This window comes from Epinephelus lanceolatus, chromosome 12 (assembly GCF_041903045.1).
Source record: "Epinephelus lanceolatus isolate andai-2023 chromosome 12, ASM4190304v1, whole genome shotgun sequence".
NCBI lineage: Eukaryota > Metazoa > Chordata > Actinopteri > Perciformes > Serranidae > Epinephelus > Epinephelus lanceolatus.
The window spans coordinates 16,495,584-16,512,436 of record NC_135745.1 but is presented as its reverse complement, the minus strand read 5'-3'; the positions used below and the strand labels follow the sequence as shown (position 1 = coordinate 16,512,436).

General features: G+C 38.7%; 2 protein-coding genes across 5 annotated transcripts; both read right to left on the bottom strand.

Moving 5' to 3' along the window:
- Positions 1-287: 287 nt before the first annotated feature.
- On the bottom strand, positions 288-8,775 carry hectd3 (HECT domain containing 3). Its single transcript, XM_033649637.2, has 20 exons — positions 8,681-8,775; positions 7,842-8,311; positions 6,761-7,014; positions 6,531-6,666; positions 6,169-6,290; positions 5,394-5,507; positions 4,872-4,954; positions 4,583-4,748; positions 4,239-4,320; positions 3,757-3,939; positions 3,269-3,321; positions 3,012-3,180; positions 2,806-2,919; positions 2,605-2,694; positions 2,195-2,401; positions 1,898-2,027; positions 1,173-1,247; positions 931-1,012; positions 743-814; positions 288-514 (listed from the first exon to the last, which is right to left on the bottom strand). The coding sequence occupies exons 2-20, from the start codon at positions 8,193-8,195 to the stop codon at positions 430-432; spliced, it is 2,571 nt and encodes an 856-aa protein (XP_033505528.1). The 5' UTR covers positions 8,196-8,311; positions 8,681-8,775; the 3' UTR covers positions 288-429.
- Positions 8,776-9,411: 636 nt separating this feature from the next.
- On the bottom strand, positions 9,412-14,265 carry best4 (bestrophin 4). Of its 4 annotated transcripts, none has more exons than XM_078173032.1 (10): positions 14,195-14,263; positions 13,990-14,075; positions 12,767-12,869; positions 12,457-12,690; positions 11,410-11,564; positions 11,184-11,261; positions 10,836-10,988; positions 10,672-10,752; positions 10,424-10,578; positions 9,412-10,311 (listed from the first exon to the last, which is right to left on the bottom strand). In XM_078173032.1, the coding sequence occupies exons 2-10, from the start codon at positions 14,029-14,031 to the stop codon at positions 10,023-10,025; spliced, it is 1,290 nt and encodes a 429-aa protein (XP_078029158.1). In that variant the 5' UTR covers positions 14,032-14,075; positions 14,195-14,263; the 3' UTR covers positions 9,412-10,022. The 4 variants fall into 4 exon arrangements, with proteins under 4 accessions (XP_078029158.1, XP_078029157.1, XP_033506036.1 ...); XM_078173031.1 differs by having other exon boundaries at positions 13,990-14,105; positions 14,195-14,242; XM_033650145.2 differs by having other exon boundaries at positions 9,416-10,311; positions 12,767-12,867; positions 13,911-14,105; positions 14,195-14,242.
- Between the last annotated feature and the right edge of the window lie 2,588 nt (positions 14,266-16,853).

Here is a 16,853-nt window from a genome sequence, read left to right as displayed (position 1 = left end):
TTGTGTATTCTGACACCCTTTCAATGCAGTGATTGACGTTCATAAAGCTGGCTTGACTGCCATATCCAGTTCATTTTAAATAAATAACATACAATGGTATTCAGTAAAACTACATATTTCTCCATATGCTGCTTCCTGTTTTATTTATAGAACATTACTCATGACAAAACTTTGCTAAAGTGAAACCACTGTTCCATTACCCTTAAAAACAAAAAAGCAAACTTCAACACATCCAATCATTTCATGTTTCATTTAAGACACAGTCGTTAATAAAACCCTCAAAGTCATTTCCATGTTTCCATAGAGTTCTTTATTATATACAGCTAGGATTAATTGGCAGTTGTGTAGATATGGTGATAAACTTGGCAAAAAATTCTCTCAGTTAAACAGTGATTTGTAAAGTGTTCATTCAGTAAAGCAGCAGATAAATCACTCTTCCCAGGGGCTCATGTCTGTGTCAATGGCCACACAGTTGTAGGCAGCGTAACGCAGCTTCTCCTCACAAACTTTTGCACTGCAGGACAAAATGAACAAGAGGAAGGGAAAGGATGAGGGCAATAAATCTAACATCAGAGCCTCACACGAATGTAATTAAGTGTAGGATCATGAAAGCTATGCTATAGAAACATAAAACAAGTACAATACGTCAATGCATACATCTAAAACACAACTGTATATTACATGTACACATCAATATATAGCAGCAGCTTCTGCATATACAAAACACAGAACATTATGATACCTTGGGTAGTTGGGTAAATAAAGGGTGCTGGAACATGTGGAGGACTGTGGAAGTGCATCGGTCGTTTCAGAGCTAAATCAGGAAACAGAAAAATTAGCATCATGTTCCATTGTAAGTTTTCTAAATAAGCTATCAATACCAAACAGTTGTATTTCTGTCAATTTTTTTAAGGCTATACTTGCACTCACCCTTGTTTGTCAGGAAAGACGTAGATAGGCGCAGGAAGACGACTTCTACCAGTTACAAACCTCAGAAACCTGCTGCGATCCTCTGAAAAACAGAATTCAAACCTGTTCTATATTTTCAGCACAACAAATACACCAAGACACTTGTTAAACTTCAAACTATTGCTATGTATGACACGTTGTAAAAGACATTCACTATAACAGACATGCTGTGTAAAAGGTTGACAAATAAACAGCGAACTGACCATTGGTGAAATTCGTCAGTGCTTCCCATAAGTATTGCACTCTAACATCACTTTGCTCCAGGTCCTCATAGCGTGCTAGTAGGGAGACAGAAACAACAGTGATGCATTAACATGATGCCGAGTCCTTGCCTCAGTATTTAATTGAACAGAATGTACAATCAAGCACATATGAAGCTTTTCCTGGCCTTAATTTATAGCTTTGTAGCCTCTTGAAGGATAATTCTGGGTTTTATTGGCCTTACTTTTCAATTTAACCTCCAAATGAAATGGTTTAGATAATCGGACTGAATTTTTGGCTTGTTAATCTTCTGGTTAACTTTGTTGTATCATTATCACTGTGTTCTTGGATTTTAATGGCCAAAACAACGAAAAATAAGGTGCAAATTGTTGTAAATCCGAATTATCATTTAATTTGTGTTTGTGATTATGTTAAATAGTTGTTGAGACATTAAACTTAAAACACACAAATATTGACATCATGGTGTTGCTAAAGGAAAAGTCAGGAGGTAACCAAGTTCATAAGAATTCATCCTCTGGTCACCATGGATATCAGCACAAATTTTTTTGGCAGTCCATCTAATAGTTGTCAAGTGATTTCAGTCAGTACCAAAGTGGTGGACTACTAACATGGCTAAAAACAAACATAGTGTTACCTCTTAAATCAATACAGGAAATGTGTGTTTATTGTCATAGCGGCAGAGATAAATTCTAATCTGAACACTCACTGAGTCGTTTCAGGGCTTCCACAGTGATCTCAGGGTCTCCACACACTTTCTTCTCCACTTCCTGCCAGGTGAGCAGGTCCAGCACCGCCTGAGGAACCACCTTCAGCAGCCCCGCCTGCATGGCTGCAATCTGTAATACACAAACAGATAATCAGGCACATGCACACACTTCAATGATTTAAAAACTCTATACACAAACCATGATTACTGGATGAGTTCATACTGAGGGATAAAAGCTAACCACACTTATAGTAGTAATGTATAGAAAGACAAAATGTAATAACGCTGAAGTCCCACCTGCTGCTTGCTCTCCTCTAGTCGAGCCTTCTGCACCAGTCGGATGAACTCGCTGCGGTCCTCATAACGAACGGCTACATTACTGCCGCCAGGGATGAGGTCCAGCATCTGCCCGTCGCTCAGCAGGGTGGTGTACACCAACTCCTCACCAAACCTGAACTCGAATGTCTCCTGGTCCATGTTCTCCATGGCCTCCAGCAGGTTCACCTGAACACACATCCAAATTTTACTCGAGACCATAACTAAGAAAAGAATCTAGTCTTTCCACTTGGGAAAGTTAAAGAGGGTGTCACATGCTGTAAAGGCCATTTGTCAAGTTCACATTTAGGATTCAAAGTGCTGTATATGTCTGAAACACAGTCTGCAGAGCCTAAAATCTACATTACATGTAATAATTTGAATGTCCTCACCAGCACAGAGTCCACAGCAGGGAAGTCTTTACTCCAGCTGACAGCCTCCCCAGTCAGCTGCTTCCACACCAACCCGGGCAGAGCCAAGACCTGTGGGATTTTACACAAAAGAAGCCAGAAAATTAAGTCTCTACATCAGCCCGTTCTTATTTCATAGCAACGTTAATGGCCTATAGTAAGTGGAAAGTGTGCATCACCCACCAAGAAGTCTTTTCCTCTGAGAGCAGCCCCCATGAGCTGACCGATCCACTCATACTTGTGGAACTCTTTACAGGACGGGTTGGGGACGTAGTAATCTCTGGCCTCTAAGGAGCCCTGAGAGACCAGCAGGTAAAGAAAAGGCAACCAATGAATGAAAACACTGTCCAGTCAAATACTGACTGTGTGCAGACAGTGATGGTGACTACCTGGTTGGACGTGCGGCTGAAGAATGGCAGAGGCATGGGACACTCAGCTGAGCTGGGGCAAAGCTCCTCAGACATGTCAGCCAGGCTGTCCCGAAATCCACCTCCCTGGTCAATGATTCCTTCCGCAATGAACTTACATTCCCACCACTGGTCATACCGAGCAGGCCATCTGACAAACCAAGAGGCGAGATGCATTTGAATTCCAGTCATACTGAGGCAAGAAAAGTAAGAAACATGAGAAGTCTAAAAATGCACACCTATAATCCAAAGTCTTCTCAAATTTATCAGATGGCTTGAGACCTTCATACACCTGCAAGGAGAAAATAAAAATCATACAGCAATAGTGACAGCACCCAGAATGCATTGCAGACTCAGACAGACAAACTGACTCATGTTTCTCCAAATCAGAATCCCCCAACACTCTTTTTTTGTACAACAACATCTCATTAACTAATCATTAACAGCAAACTATTGTGGGAGAAGTACTCAGATTGTTCACTTAAGTAAGATAGCAACAAGTGTCTAGTTTAACAATGAGAAAGTGATGTCACCACTCATAAAGTGTTATATACTGGGGCGCCCAGTATCTCACTTGGCATACACAAAGGCTATGTTCTTGCTGCAGTGGCCACATTTTCGATTCCAATCTGCTGCCATTTGCTGTGTGTCAACCCAACCCCCCTTTCATGCTAAAAAACTGTCCTTTCAAATAAAGGCAAATGCCCCCCAAATTTCTTTTTTATACCTGATTGAACACAGCGTTCTTGCAGGTGGGGTCCAGAGAGGGGTTGTCTCTGTGCTCCATGGCCAGACGTCTGTTGATGTAGAGCCGGGGCATGAAGTTTGGCTTACTGGTCTCTGAGTCCTTCAGGCACTGTGTGATGAGGGCTGAGCGCCGCTTGGACAGCAGCAGGAACTGCTTTATGCTCTAGAGGGCGCCAAAGAACACACAAGTAAATAAAAACAGTTTGGGTGGCGCTTCATTTTAGAGTGGGGTATGAAAATTAATAATGTTTGATTATAAAAACATAAAATTGTGCATCCCAGTTCTGATCTGTGTCTTTATTGTAGCATGGGCCAAGGAAGAACTCATTAAATTTTAGAGTGGATCTGACTCACTGGGTGGAGACACAAATTATTTTCTATCTGCCCTCCCTGAGTGCCCTTCTAGTTGCTTTATCTTTATTTAATGTCGGTCGTGTATTTAAAAGCTTCACAATGACTTACTTTGATCTGGTTGAAGGTACCCAGACTGTAGTCCCAGGCTGGTACCAAGTGTGGGAGCACACTGTCCAGGAGGCAGATGAACCTGCAGAGAGCAAGACAGAGTAAACAATTAATACAAATACTGAGAAATATTTAATGCTGAGAAAAAATAAAGACAATCAAAACTTTGCATCTGACTTTTATTTCTGATATTTAAAAAACTTTGGCGTCACCAGCTCATTAGAAACAAATTTCCATGACATTTCTGAAACCTCTGGGACATGTATTGGACACATTTTTTCCAGATTCTGACACCATGATATTTCCTATGACTGTAAGAACTGTGGCCATGATATTAACATTACCTCTGGATGACCAGTGCTCTGCGGTACAGGACATCGGGCGTGTTGCCCTGCAGACGGGGGTAGCGCACCAGGTTAGAGGACTGGAAAACATCAGCGTTCAGACCCAGGTCTCTCTCACATGATGACTTGATCTTTAAGCCTCGAATCCGGACGTCTATCCCCTCGTCTTTAGAGGAGTGAAAAAACATTGTTTTGCAGCCAAATAACTCCACAAAATGTATGGAAGTATTTAAAAATCACAGGAAATATCTGTTTAAATAAACACAGTAGCATGCTAACAAAGCTTTACCTCTACATTCCTCAATCCGAACTTCAATCACAGGCAGGTGAGAAGTCATATCCTCCAGCACACACACTTCTCCAATCAAGTTGCTACAGACAAAAAAGAGCAGAGGTGGTTTAAAGCAACTGTAGTCAAACAGTCTATGAAATACAGATATCTCTGTTATTTCTCAGCTTGCTACAGATTAAATGGCTCAGTGTGGCAGGCACATATGCTTCATAATAACAAAGTGCACTAAGAGATGCTCTTTTTTTTCCTCTACGTTCTCATTTAATGCACTAGAAAATATCAAAGATAGTTAATTATATAATTTCCACGATCACAGACAATGTGTGGGTCATCCTGCCTTTAAAAGCTGCTTAAAATATGAAATGCTGACACAAAACATTGTCAGACAATGGCTTAAATACAATACTAGACTTATGAGTTTTCTTTCTAAAGCTCAAGTGCTGCAATCAGAAGCATATCTGTGAAATCTGAGGAGTTTTTTGTGAAAAATATTGACAAAATCCTTTTAAAAAGGCTCACTCGTCTATGGTGACATCACTCAGCTTCTTCAGGTTGTCTCCCTCTCCTCCAAACACTGTGACTCGCTTAGGCATGTAGTTGTCATCTGTAGAGTCCACCGTCAGTATCAGCTTACTAAAGAGCAAAAAGAAGCACGTTATATACAATCAAGACACAATTTACCTGCAAGATAACAGTCCATCTGAGATACAAGCATGAAATATGTCATGGATGAAAGACCATGAATTATTAATACAGCAAATTTTGGGTCTGGTATCACATAGACTGGCGTATTTTAATAAGTATCAAAACAAAAGTTTTATCTAACATGTGTCATTAGAGGAAAAACAGGATTGATCAGAGTCAATCAAAATAAAAACATTGCTTCCTTTTGTAAAATGACAAATACAAGTCAACAAACTGCATTTCAGATTAAATTGTCAGGACCAGAATCATCCAGCAGAATCAAACATTGTTGCCTCTCATATGACTCATTTGATTGTAATCTGGTTTATTGTCACTTCAGTTCAGCATCCCTGTGTGGATTAATAAATGACTGTGTGAATGAGCAGGTTAGTGCTTGCCCATGGCGTCAGTTCCTACTCATAGAACAACATAACACATATAATATCCCAAATATAAGCTAAAACATGTAGCTGACATCGAGACATTAGTGTCAAAAATATTAAAAACAGTAAGTTCAGGGTCTAAATTACAATAAATAATGATAATAGTAAAATGTTAAAGGTGCCATTTGTTTCTTGTCCCTGGTCACTTTGTTCAGAAGCTTCCTTACTTGACCACGGTGCCTCTCTTCATGTGCAGGCGAATCCAGTGTTGTCCCTGCATGCCATCGCTTTCCCAGTATGTTTCAGTATCACCATCTGTCAGACAACTCGCCCCTCCGCTCGGATCCTCCTGTCATGTATAAAATCATTAATTGTCTGACTTTTACAGAGTCAATGTAACAATTGTTCTGTACAATTACCATCGAATCTGTGAAAACATCAAGGTGAAAAGGCATATGATAAAAAGACTGAATGCTCTCTTGCCTTCAAAACTCAGCTTCATTCTGATACCTTTGTCCTGACTAGAAAATTACCCTGGTTTTCAGAAGAAAAACAAAGTAATACAAAAAGCTAAGTGTGTGTGACTCACCGAACATGAAGAAACATCGATGCTAGTCACGCACTGCTTCACACTCCCAAGATTCTCATCCTCTTTCCCTATGTGGTCATAGAAGTAGTGCACCAGGTCCTCATCACATTCATATGTCCAGGTGGGAGGAACAAACCTTAAAGATGTGAGGGAACAACGGCTTAATCTGACAAGTCTGAAAACAACCCAAAAAGTATCGACTCTATGTGATTCGGCACAAACATGCTCACCTTAGCTTCTGGACGGCAGCGTCATCACTCTCAGCAATTTTGGGTTTGGAGCCGATGTAAAGCGCATTATCCACACTCACTACCTGCTCCCACCTGTTGCAAGGCTTGTGGTCATAGCCGAAGAGCTGCTGTTGTCTGCTGATGGTCTCCGGCGACTCCACAGGCACCAGCCTGTCGCCTCCCTCTGTATGTTTACACACCAGGATCCAGCCTTCCTCCAACTCCTGGCCTGGACGGTGCTCCTCCAGCTGCTCCTGGACACAGACGTGGAATGGTATGTCAACATGTGTTTTCCCACCACATTTAAAATCATCAAAACTGGAGTAACAGCTCATAAAAGCATCCTAGCGTAAGAGGGACAAGTAGGGTTGTGACATGTGTTGTCCCTTTAACAAAATTCTTGGGTGTCATATTGGAATTTTCATTTTCAGTTGATATTTTAAAGTTTTCCAAACATCAATATAAGGTAAGTCTGACTCCGTAATTATCAATATCACACCACATTGTCTGTATTGTGTAACCTACGTAAATAAATTGTATATTTTGCTACACTGTGACACTGAAAATCTGCTTTTATGTGGACTGTAACCTAACTAGCATATATTTGGGTTCTGGGATGAAGCCTGGAAACGTGGAAGGAAACCTGGGCAGACACGAGGACAACTTGCAAACTCGACACAGAAAGACTCAAGCGTGTCAGTTCAGCCGGACCTCCTTGCTATGAGATGAACTGTATAACTTAAATGATAGAAAATGTCCAAACATTTACTACAGTTTAAAAAAAGTCATACCAAAGCATGTTTGTAGCTAAAATTCTCTTTAAAAAAACAAAGTACAAACACTCTGATTCCATAACTGTCTGCTGTCTGGAATGATGTGATTACAAAGTTGAAAATTATGAATTTTTAGTACATATTACAGACACCCATTGGAACAGAGAGTCAATGAAATGTAGTGCTGTTAGTAGAGTGGAGTTATGACAGCTCTTCCAGCAGAATTAGATTAGTTACAGTGGTATAATGGATCTGGCATCACTGTTCACAGTACAGTGACTGTAACCCGGAGAGAGACAGAAGCCCACCTTGTTGATTTTGACCCACAGACCCTGGCTGTTGCAGTATTCCTCTCCTGTTGTCCGGATACAAGTCCCTTTCTTTGGTTCTAAGTTGTATTTGCATGATTTCTTAGCGTGTGGAGTCTGGTGTGGACTCTCATAGACGGAGACGAGCGTTTTCCCGACGGAGGAGCCTCCTGTGGATGCCCCGGTGGAGGAGGAGGAGGTGGACGATGAATCCTTGCAGATCTTGTAGCACACCTCTTTGGGCACATAACACAGACACTCCGGTACCGACTCGCCCCTCTTGAAACACTCAATGCACCTGTTCAGGAAGCGGATCCTGCCGAGCAGCAGGTGAGGGTTGTCGCCCAGGGACATGATGATTGTAACGGTGATGGAGGTGAGAGTCAGCAGCTCAGCAGCAGGGGGGCGTCAGCTGACATTACACCACTGTCCTCACTTTTGTTTTCCTGCCTGGCCGCGCGGGGATGCTCCTGTCACAACAAACCAAACAAAACCGAATATTCTTGAGGAACAGAGCATTCAGTAAATACCAGCCAACTTCTGTGATTTAATTTGACCCCCCGCCCTCAATCACAGGGTGTGTACAGAGTCTAAAAGGTTAACAAAAATCCGCGAATCAGCGACCAAAGTCCGCTGACACAGTAAGAAAAGTATCGGCTCCTTCTAAACCACAGTGAGTAAGCTAACATGAGCAAGCTAGCTAGGTAAATTAGTGTCTCCTGGGATGCTTCCGATAGCTGTAATAAACAAAACCACGTCCATTTAAACCAGAAGTTAAAGATATAAAATGTTTCGTGAGCTAAAAGGCAGAACAATGTCTACAAACAGCATTAACGTACCGTTACTGCCGAGTAGTGTTTAAATGTGCAACTCGTCTATCGCTTTTTGACAACGCGGAAGCGCATTAGAGACTTTTGACCCTCTCCAACTTCCGTCGTTTGTACTTCAAAATAAAAGTCTCAACACGGAAGTAGCTAATGCCTCATTCATTCCCATTCCGCATGTTTATAACCGCATTGTAATATTTGACAGTTTTGTACACAGTTAACCTGTGCGTTAAGGCTGGATTTCGCCCATTTGAAAATTGCTGTAATCTGAGTGTAAAGAATACACTACACATTTTTTCTTATGCTCTTTTCTGTACAGGCCACGTGGAGTTAAATTAAAACATCCTACCCTGTACTTTATATACTCAAGTTTTTAAGCACAGCTTTAAAGAACTTGTACTTTATTTGAGTATTTTCATTTCATGCCGTTTTTCTATATACTAATACTTTACTAAATTTCAAATAAATAATTGTTACAATACCTTACAATACACTCCACTACAAATATGTCAGCCACAGTTACTTGCAAATAAAAATGTATTCATACAACTCTGATAATCTTATAAAATATGATGCATAATTGCAGATTAAAGCAACCAATAGAATATAAAATCAACCACCAGCTACAACAATAAAGTGCTGCTTGATTAATGCATCACTAATGATAATCCAGGAATATAAAATATAATAAGGTATGCACTAAAAGCTGCATAAAGAGAACTTTTATTTTTGATACTTAGTTTATTTATTTTGTAGAAAAAACATTTTAAACACTTTTATTTAATAGAGTATTTTGTGACATTACCACTGTTAGCCTACTAAAACAAAGATTTATTATTATTATTATTATTATTATTATTATTATTATTATTATTATTACATATTATTATTTCTTTCACCCTTGTATACAGACTGTACTGTATAATACATATAAAACAAGGTTATGTTACACCAGTGTATCTGCTGTTATGTCTGAGAGGACTTCTGTGTTTATGACATGTGCTTGGCTGATACAGGGGATGAAAATTTAAGAGAATAAATCATGAAGGATAACATGTAGGATACATGTGAATTACTGAACAAGACAGGTAAAAGAATATTTTAAAGCACTCAAAAAGAAATGTTTGTTCTCTCGCTATGAATCAATGATCAAGATCCCATGTTTAGCCTATTATCATAAAAGAAAAGTTAAAGCATTGGATAATTACATTAATTTTCAAACATACAATATTAATAAGACTTATTATGTTTATTTCACAAATTGATTGAGTTGAGACAAATCACCAAATCACACCATTAAAAACTTTCTTGTTTCAAAAACACACAATGTGTTTAAGTATCAGATTCATTTTCACTAGTTGTACTCCACTGCAACTTTGATGAGTGCATTTTCTTGTTCTTTGTGGTTGCTGGTGTTGGTGTCACCCTCAGGGGAAGTATCAGAATCATCTTCCTCATTTGGGTGTGGTGAGACCATAGGTGAGACATCCATCAGAGACGGCAGGCTCACACCTCTCAGGATACCTTTGCCTCTCTGCAGAAGACTGTCGAGACCGTCGCCCAGAGAGCCTGTAAGAGTTAAATACTGTTTCTTTCCAGGAGTGTCTGCAGGCTGGTGAATCTCAAGATCCTCTGCACTCATCCTGCAAATATGTATAATAATATATATATATAAATGACATTTTGTTTGTGATTTTACTCGACTGTGAAGCAGCAATAAAATGCACTGAAACATAAAAGGTAAAATGAGTTGACCTCATGTCAAAAGTGGAGCCTTTGAAGGCCGGTCTGAGAGTCTCTGCTGCTGTTGACAGAGTGTAAGGGATGGAGAAATGTCTCTGCGCCCAGTGCTTGTCCTTCACAATTGGAGCCAGGTTCTGATACATATCATCTACAGCCAGCATTGACACCTACAGAAACAGAGAGAAGAGACAGTAAACAGTCAGCACTTATTTTACGTGTTGAGACTGGCTATATTAGGGAGAATCCTTGAGGGGAACAACCTGAATGTTTCTGTCAATCAGCTGGTTGGTTTCAAAGTCATCATCGTCCTCACCGAATGGATTGATGATCAGCTCCCCCACCTACAGAGTGGAGACATGTCATGAAATTGCAAATCTAAACACTATCTGTTTTCTACAAGTGAAACATGAATGTGTCATCTCACCTTGAGCCAGCCAGCATAGAAGAAGAACTGCAGCAGGGTGAAAACAGGGATGTACATGTCCAGCTTGTGATCCTTGTATCCTTTCTCAGGGTTCAGAAATTGTCGACCAATCACACAAAAGGCAAAATAAGAGTAAACTGCTAAGGTAACCACCTACATGGGTTGGAAAAAAAAACAGTGGTCAGCTTTATAATGAATTTTGTATTCATTTTGTATGAAAGTGGTAAAGTTTGACTGTATTTCGAATTAAGACTCAAGATAAAGATGATAAATAGCCATCAAATGAAGTAAAATACAATTTGTTGATGATAGTTTTGTCTTGTAACCCCTGCTTGCTCCTGATCCTACCTGGGTGTAGACCAGGGGGATGCTTATCCAGTCATAGTGGAACAGGAGGCTACACTTGGCTCTGTAGTTATTCAGCTCCTGCAGGTATAAATACATATTATACATTTATAAAGAATGCGCCGACACACTGAGGCTGCAGATAACACATTTAAGATTACAAGTGAATTTTCTCATTTTTCATTCCTGCATTGTTTATATAGTAGGCCTAAGTGTAAAACCCACTCACATCCATCAGCAGTCTCAAAGCAATGTCGTCCCTCACTCGACCCTCCTCTCTGGCTCTGGATGCCAGGTTTGTGAACCAAGTCAAAGGCATCCAGTACTTGTTGAAATCAGAGTGTAGAGACTCAAACTTCTTCAGCTCATGTGTGGTCATAAAGCCTGCACAGAGATAAGACAGTTGGTAACAGATGTAAAAGATATTTGTGATCCAAGGTGTTTTATAAAACATTAGATAAGCGAACGTCAACAGAGTTTATAGTCCACAAACAATCAAAACATCTCTATAAAGCAATATCATAACTGAAGTCAGGCACTCTGCCAACTATTTACCTAGTGGGGGAAAAGATTCAAACATTTTTATTAAGAAACAGTACATATTTTAATGGAGTATAATAAAAGATGCTTAAAAGACTTATTTTAAGATGGATGGGGTGTAAAATGGAGATCTCTGGGAAGTTCTTTTTTTAATCTAAATGCATATTTGTGCATATTTACATCTGTAAATATGCAGAGCCTTTTCTGTTAGGTGCCATAATGTATGAAAATGAGATAAGATAAGATAAGATAAGATAAGATAAGATAAGATAAGAAAGATCAGAAAAGTCATTGAGTGATGAATAAAAATGAAGTAGATAAAAACATGGGAAAAACCACAGAGCAGATAGAATGAAAAGTAAAATATGTTTATCCTCTCATAATTTTAGTATACTTGGTATTACTAGGCAATTTAACTTTGTTTTAAAAATCTAAAACAATCAATTTATGGGCATCCCCTCAGTGTTTTGTGCTAAATTTACCCTGATCTTAATAGCAACTGCTTCTTCTTTTTTTGCTCAGTAACTTCTGTTATGTCTCATATTTTATTAACCAGCAAAACCATTTTATACAAATTAACTAATAATAACTTCAGGTTTTAGAGAACTAAAGTGCAGTAAAAATAGCAACACTTTATTTTCAGATATCTGAGGTGACAGTAAAAAGTATATTGAGGTAGTGTTTTACTTTAATACTGCAGTAAATGCTTTTAATTCCTGTCCACTGTTGTTCTTACCAGCCTCCACTACGTGCTCCAAAGTTGGGAAACGCTTACGAACTCTTGTGCTGATGGAGCGGAGGATAAGAACTGAGGATAAGTTGGCATATCTCATGAGTGTCCGTCGCAGCAGACGACCCCTCTCGTCTGCCCCATGGACGTTCCCAGACACCACCATCATCAGGTTATCAGGCAGCGGGAAGCTGGTGTACTGACCCCACCAGCGGTTAAAGGCCAGGGTCACATAGAAACCTGGGACAGAAAAATAAAGGAATTATTATCTTCAGATTTGGCTTGTGTAAGCAGGAGCCAGTTCAATCAGACTCACCCAGTACAAATAAAACTGGGATGAAGTTGGAGTTGGTGAAGTTGTCACAGTAAAGGGCGATACGCTCAAACAGGTCCTGCTGCCTTGGTGTGAGGAGGAACCTGTGAGGAAAATAAAAACTTCCACTGTTGAGCCACAAACACTTGATTATATGGGAGCTCATTCCTGCCAGTGTAATAAGGAAAAGAAATCCCTGAAGTCATTCTAAAGGGAAACTTCTTCGAAATAATGAGTTTGTATGTCAAAATAATGAGAAACTTTATTAAAATAATGACTTAGGCCCCGATCAGACAGCACTTTTTGAAGCTTGCTGTGCCGTTTCAATTTTTTTTTTTTATTGTTACTTGGCAACCACTGAATCACTTGTCCTTCCTTAACCTCTATTTTCCAGTGAAGTAAACTCTCACACCTTAGAATTTGCAAAGAAAATGGACGTGGGAAGGGCACTGGGGACTGTACACATGGAAACAGACATCCTTGACACCCTCAGAAAGTGGAGAAATGCTGGTCCAGGAGCTTCGCCTGGATTGTCAATTCAAAGCTTATTTTAGAGTGAGTTGGGGACAGTTTAACAACCTGTCAATCGTCAAGCCTAGTTACGCTTTGTAAAATGTTAGAAAGTAGTTAGGGTCACAGTTTTGTAGGAGATGTCTTGCAGCTTGCCTCGGGTGACTGTTAAAGTGAGCTAACGCTAGCTTAACACAAACCATGTGTGCTACCACTTGTTGTCATCACCACCACCACAGATGGCCTGACTTTCAGTTAATCTGATTGTGCAACATGAAAATAAAGGCAATGACATCAGGGGCTTTTGTGCTCTGAGTTGTTTTTTCAACATGATGTGTTCAGGATGCTTTTACAAAAACGCCAGGTGCATAAATGGGAAAAAAGTGAGGTGCTCAGCATTGTAAAAGCAGGCTGCTAAAATGTACATCTGATTGGAAGATTTGTCAGCATCTCAAAATAATGACTTGGTGTCTCAAAAATAATGGAAAGCTTTCTCAAAATTTTGACATATTAAGTTATTATTTTAACAAAGTTTGTCATAATGACATCCAGGACTTTTTTTCATCACTCTGGCTGAAATGGGCTTCCATACATTCATACTGTAGTAATCACTAAATGATGAAAGCGGTCACTTTACCTGTAAAACACACTGAAAAACAGATAAACTGCACAGAACACCAGGAAGTCTTTGTAAAGTAGCCTGTAGATACTTCCCTTCCACCTGAACAGCAGCTTTGAGAAGCCACCAAATCGAGCATCGGCCACTTCAACGGTGTAAGAAACTGTCATGTCTGGGTTTATTCTGTGTTGTAACAACAACAACAAAAAAATCCTGTAAAATATAAATGTGTGATACACATCGTAATATTAATTTTATTTACATCCATTTCCCATAAAAACATATCTAAAAATGTGTCTCACCTATGAAGGCAGGTGTATCATCTGATCAGGTGTCGAGTCCTGCTGTCCTGGGAAGAAAGGTTCTTCCTCTGGGTGTCAATTTAAACCTTTCTGTTGTGCTGTCATAAATTAACATCTTAAATTTATTACCTGGGAACCTGAAACCCAGCAGATACACACCTACAGTTACTGAATGCGTGGAGACAACCTCTTATTAAAATATGTTGTGATGGTGCAGACTTTTACATTTGATCATTACACTGGTTTAGGTGTTACCAATTTAGAAACTGTAAAGCTCACAGCAAATTCCCCAGTGTTTAAAAGTATTGATTATTGTTCAGTGACAAGTCTTTGGAGTTGATAAATGCTGATTATAGAGTTTGTGTTTTCTCACAGAGCTGATGTGTCTCTGTCCATGTTTAATTATTAATTTAACCCTGATTCATTGGCAGATTATTTTCATAAATTAATCAGTAAATTTGTTCAACAAAATGTCAGAAAATGAAGACAAATTGCTCATCACAAAATGACCTCAGAAATGTTAAAAATGACAGAAATCTTATAAAGAATAATTGAAATAACAACAATAATAATATTAAATACATTTATTTATACAGTATATCGATTAAGACGTTCATACAGAACATGCAACATTCTGTACAGTACATATTTCATACATACAACCAACCTACATACACACATTAATACACAAACTGAATAATGTTATGATAAAAACATTTACATAAGCAATGTTAAAGAGGAATTTAAAGAGGTTATAAATAGCTGCAGATTTATTTTCTGTCAATTTAATAATTGATTGTTACATTCAGTTGCTTGTTTCAGTCCCGAGCAACTGGGACCTGATTTTTATGCTCTCATAGGCTGAAAAAATAATAATAATAGAAATATACTTCCTTTATATAGGCATTAAGAAAAAGAGACCAACATTTTATTTTATGTAGATCTCCTTGAAGAAATAGGAACCAGGAACTCATTTCTTTAAAAGCCTTTAAACTCATTTCCTTTGAAGGTTGTGATCAACAGTGTCATGGTTTTATGCAGTCATTTTAAAGAATTTAAATAATTGTAATAGTTATTTTAAATCATATATTTCTGTTATTTTATGAATCGTATTTTTACTGTTTTAAGCTTATGTGCTCTATGAATCTATGAATTGATTATTCTCTTTATGATTTATAATAAACATTGTTAGTCTGTTTTATATGTTTAATGATCTATGTGGTGCTGAGTATGTGAAAGAGTTTGTTTTTTTCAGCAATATCTTTATTAATATTTTAAAATAACTTCCAACAACAAGGAAGAAAATGTGTTTTCATCCTGCGTGAGGAAGAATATCAGAGACAAACACATTATTGTCCAACATTAAAATTAGGCCTTCCCTTAGGCTACATGTCTGGCATTTTAATGAAAACAATAATAACTAACAATAAAAAAGGGAACCAAGGAAAGAGTTTTAACCCCTTCTGTGTTTAAATAAAGTTGTATTTATAATTAGAAGTTGAAAAACACAGTAGTTTGTGAGCATTCACATGGTTTCTGTTAGCATATCTTTTCCAGATGCTACACAATTCAACTCAGTACTTTGGACCTGTTATCTGAGTGAATTGAATGCCCGCCAAATCAAATAAAACATACACACACACACACACACACACACACACACACACAGACTGATTTGCACAGCAGAGGCCCTACAGTGTTATTTACAGTTCTGGCCATCGGTGATTAACAGCAAACATCTTTACAGTGTCAGACGAGTCCACCCCACACATCTCTCGCCCTTTTGTCATTGGCCGCTCTTCTCTGCTCACTTGTTTGTTTTTCACATCGTTACAGCAGTCTATTGTAAATCTGAGTCTGTTTTATCCTCTCACCCTGTTTGCTCTCCCCCTGACAGGGTATTTATGAGACCATTCATCCTCCATCACAGCGTGGAGGAGTGATCACTTTGGACTTCCCTATTATTTGTCTGTATCTGTGTCACTCGCTCAGCTGCACTTATGAGCCTCACAGTGTCTATATCTTTGACTTATTACATTTATTACCAATACATTCAAGCATTCATAGCAATAGTAGTACTCTCAGTGTGTTTTGTTTGGCTGATTTATGGTAGTTTCCATTCCTGTCACTAGATGGCGCAGTTGTGATGTACAGTAGAGCTCTCAGCCTCAGCCCTGAGGCCTCACTGCCTGTATTTATCTCATAAACAAAGACAACCTAAACGCTCTTTTATTGACAGAAAACATTAAAAGGACACCTGACATATTCAAAACCATGTCAGTGGGCTCACTTATAATGTTCCTGATCTATGACAGTACAGATCAGCTGTTTGCACTCCACACTTTCTGAGATTTATCCGTCACATGAGTCTGTAAAGTACATTATTTTGATTTCCTGTTTATATTAATTCTGATTTTTGTGTTTAAATATGCAGTAGAATATAAACTTAGTACATTTACTCAAGTACTGTAATATAAATCATCCTGAAATGCGTCATTCTGCATAGTAAGTACTTTTACTTTTGGTACTTTAAATATATTTTAATGGTAATACTTATGCTCTTTCACTTAAGTAAGATTTGAATGCAGGACTTTAACTGTTACTTTTGCTTAAGTAAAAGATCTGATCTTCCACCACTGTAAATATGGCTCAGTATATT

Coding starts and splice junctions, on each gene's coding strand:
- hectd3 (XM_033649637.2), bottom strand. CDS start 8,195: ATGTCCCTGGGCGACAACCCTCACCTGCTGCTCGGCAGGATCCGCTTC. Junction 6,291..6,530: donor TCGATGTTTCTTCATGTTCG/GTGAGTCACACA, acceptor TATACATGACAG/GAGGATCCGAGCGGAGGGGC. Junction 2,920..3,011: donor TCAGCCGCACGTCCAACCAG/GTAGTCACCATC, acceptor CTGGTCTCTCAG/GGCTCCTTAGAGGCCAGAGA.
- best4 (XM_033650144.2), bottom strand. CDS start 14,062: ATGACAGTTTCTTACACCGTTGAAGTGGCCGATGCTCGATTTGGTGGC. Junction 11,565..12,456: donor GGAGCACGTAGTGGAGGCTG/GTAAGAACAACA, acceptor ATCTCTGTGCAG/GCTTTATGACCACACATGAG. Junction 11,262..11,409: donor CTTTGAGACTGCTGATGGAT/GTGAGTGGGTTT, acceptor TTATACCTGCAG/GAGCTGAATAACTACAGAGC.